The 3,448-nt window shown below is 36.9% G+C and overlaps 1 protein-coding gene across 1 annotated transcript; it reads left to right on the top strand.

The window, feature by feature from the left end:
• The first annotated feature begins 1,761 nt into the window (after positions 1-1,761).
• Positions 1,762-2,261, top strand: LOC129690107 (40S ribosomal protein S11-like). Its single transcript, XM_055625681.1, has one exon. It carries the CDS (start codon positions 1,772-1,774, stop codon positions 2,237-2,239), a length of 468 nt encoding a protein of 155 aa, XP_055481656.1. The 5' UTR covers positions 1,762-1,771; the 3' UTR covers positions 2,240-2,261.
• Positions 2,262-3,448: the final 1,187 nt, after the last annotated feature.

Here is a 3,448-nt window from a genome sequence, read left to right as displayed (position 1 = left end):
GTTTCCTGTTTTCTCACCATGTTCGTAGCAGCTTTATTTGTAATAGCCAGAAGCTGGAAACAACCCAGATGCCCCTCAACTGAAGAATGGATACAGAATTGTGGTACATCTACACAATGAAAAACAAGAAAATCATGAAATTTGCAGGTAAATGGTGGGATCTGGAAGGGATCATCCTGAATGAGCTATCCCAGAAGCAGAAAGACACACACAGTATATACTCACTCATATAGACATGTAATATAGGATAATCCTACCACAATCTGTACACCTAAAGAAACTAATCTAGAGGGAGAACTCTGGCTAAAATGCTCAATCTCCATTGCGAAAGGCAAATAGGATGGGTATCAGAAGGACAAATAGTATTTATGCCTGAATATGATTTGTGATACTCAAAGTTAGGGACATATGAGTGGGTAAGAATAAAAACAAGGACAATATAATAGTTAGTTGAGGCTGAGCTCTAATTAAGCCAAGCATCTTTCACATAGAACAAAGCCTTCACACATACAAAAAAATCTCATATATCCATAATATAAGTGGCCTTAGTTGAGACTCAAAAATAGACAAGGTACTGTCTTAACATAACTTTGGGCTTGTGATTTAAAAATACATAATACTGTTATATTTTTAGATGATTGTGTTAAATTATTTTTACTGTCAAATGATAAAATAGATCTGTATATGAGGTCTTAACAATTGTAATTGTAATCTGTCTTAAATAAATATTCTTTCATTTTACTTCATAATTTTTGATTATGTGAGAATTTCTCTCCATATATTGTTCTCATTATTTGAAAATGTATCAGGTCTCAAATGCTAACTAAATCTTTAGCAACAGCCAGAGGGAAACTGGTTTAAAAATACTTTTTTCATGTGAATTTTGTATCTTTTCATATATCTGTGCATTCATATGCAGAATGGCCTTTCCAAAGACAAAATCAAAACAAAACCATAAAATCTTCATTTCCGCATAGACGCTTCAACCTCATCAAACCAAGGCGCTTAAGGTTGATGCCTGGACTAGCTTAAGCTTATAGGCTGGAAATGTTGATGATTTAAAATTGAGCACCATCCTATCGGTCTGCGGGCCTGTTACTTTTAACTTCTGCTAACCTATTTCTGACAGTTCACAAAATAGTTTTTTTTTTAAATAGCTATATATTTTTAGTAACAAATTATATCAATTTCTTCTTTAATGATTGCCACTAGCTACATCTGGAATGGGCTACTATATCAACACCTTCTAGGGCAATTGCTTCTCCTGGGGTATTCAAAGAAAATGTGTTGCCTAGACTCACACATTGCTTTTCATTGGTCCCTATGTTCTACATTATAGACCTATATTTCATTTTACTGCTCTCCCTACAGAGTAAATCCAATCTTATAAAGTTGTATCATAATACAAAATTAATAGTATGATGTGGATTTTTTTTTTCTGGATTCAGGGGAAAAAAAAATGGATAACACCACTATATCACCCAGTATCTATCGTATGTGTCTTTAAGCAGATTTTTTTTCTTATCTAGAATGTCTTTTTAATAAATCACAATCATGAAGTTTCTATTATATGTTCAAATGTATGTTTTGTAATAAGGTACATTAAAAATAGCATGAATTAATTTGTTCAAGAGCTTATAGTGTTCTGTGTCATATTAAGAACTAGTTTATCAATACTTGCTAGCCTATTATCTACCCAACTAATTCTAGGAGTAAAGATAATTTGATTTGAAAAGTCCTTAATAGCCCTTTCTAGCAGGCTGCCGGGAAGATGGCGGACATTCAGACTGAGCGTGCTTACCAAAAGCAGCCTACAATCTTTCAAAACAAGAAGCATGTTTTGCTGGGAGAAACCGGCAAGGAAAAACTCCCTCGGTACTACAAGAACATTGGTCTAGGCTTCAAGACTCCCAAGGAGGCCATCGAGGGTACCTACATAGACAAGAAATGCCCCTTCACTGGTAATGTCTCCGTCCGAGGCCGGATCCTGTCTAGTGTGGTGACCAAGATGAAGATGCAAAGGATCATTTTCATCCGCTGGGACTATCTCCACTACATCCGGAAGCACAATCACTTTGAGAAGAACATATCTGTGCACCTGTCCGCCTGCTTCAGGGATGTGCAGATCGGCGACATTGTCACCGTGGGAGAGTGCAGGTCTTTGAGCAAGACTGTGAGATTCAACGTCCTCAAAGTCACCAAGGCTGCTGCCACCAAGAAGCAGTATCAGAAGTTCTGAGGAGACTCTGGCCTACTCCTTAGAACAAATAAAGTTATTTTCCATTTAAAAAAAAAAAAGAAAAGAAAGAAAGAAAGAAAAGTCTTTAATAAAATCTAAGAAAAGTATTTCATTTAGAAAATGCTTCATTTAGGAAAGTATTTCATTCATGAAAAAGCAGTCATTAGGCTTTGCTTAAATGCATAAGAACTGAAGTTTTAAGTCTAAACATCCCTGGTTGACTGTAGTCTGCCTTAAGTTTCCATTGTTCATTCAGTCTACATCCAGCATAAGCTACTGTATTAACAGCTTCCCACTCAATCTCTCTTGCATTGAAAATATAAAGCTTAGGTTAGCGTGAACTTTTCCCTCGTAAACACCCCTGGCTTGCTGTGGCATTTACGTAGCAGCGGTAAACCACTATCCAGTGACACATTCTATCCTACTGACATTATCACTCAAAGACAGTCAATTTTATTCTTAAGGAGGTCCTAGAGGGCCACAGACAAGTTACAATCAATCACACAGCCACAATTACCTGCTGAGCCACATTATTCTCATAAAGAAAATGAAAAGAAAATACAAATGTTCTAATGCATATGTAAAGGTCATATTTGAGTCCTAAGGAACTATAGACTTACAATATATGTGCCCATTGACAATACGGTTTATTTAATCCACTTCTGCTTTGCTCCTCATATCTGTAAATACCAAATGGGTTTAAAAGCTTTGTGGATGTAGAATTGAGTCATGAAAGGTGTTGTGAGGAAGAGTGCAGAGATTTGTGTAGCAAACAATACATGAGTGGAAGTGAGTGGGAAGCTTTGGAATTAGTCAAGTGATGCTAAGTACAGGCTGGACTGAGTTTTATATAGCAGTTACAGTTTTCAGAAATGCAGACTGGAGCAAGTATCAGAGATCAAGGGGTAAATGAAATCACTGTCCAAATCCCATCAATCTGACACCCAATAAAAGGTGAATGAGCAAGCCAGGGGGCTGCACATCACTAGGTCTTACCAAGCTTCTTGAAGGAGGCTACTTCCAGTTTCTCCGAGAACACCTTCCCTGGGAATCGTGTTTCTGCACAAGGTGTTGGTCCCATTCAAAGCCTTTCTATCACCATCTCCCTATTGCAAAGGAGGAGAAAATTCTCAGAGTCAATTCAAGTCTTTCGGACAAATTTAGATTACCTTCCTGTCTCCTGATAGTTTATGTTTTGTAGGTTAGATT

The sequence above is a fragment of the Psammomys obesus genome, unplaced genomic scaffold, assembly GCF_907164565.1.
Source record: "Psammomys obesus unplaced genomic scaffold, mPsaObe1.curated_primary_1811, whole genome shotgun sequence".
In the NCBI taxonomy this organism is placed as follows: Eukaryota; Metazoa; Chordata; class Mammalia; order Rodentia; family Muridae; genus Psammomys; species Psammomys obesus.
Note: the sequence above shows the minus strand (reverse complement) of the source record. Positions and strands in the feature narration are given on the sequence as shown.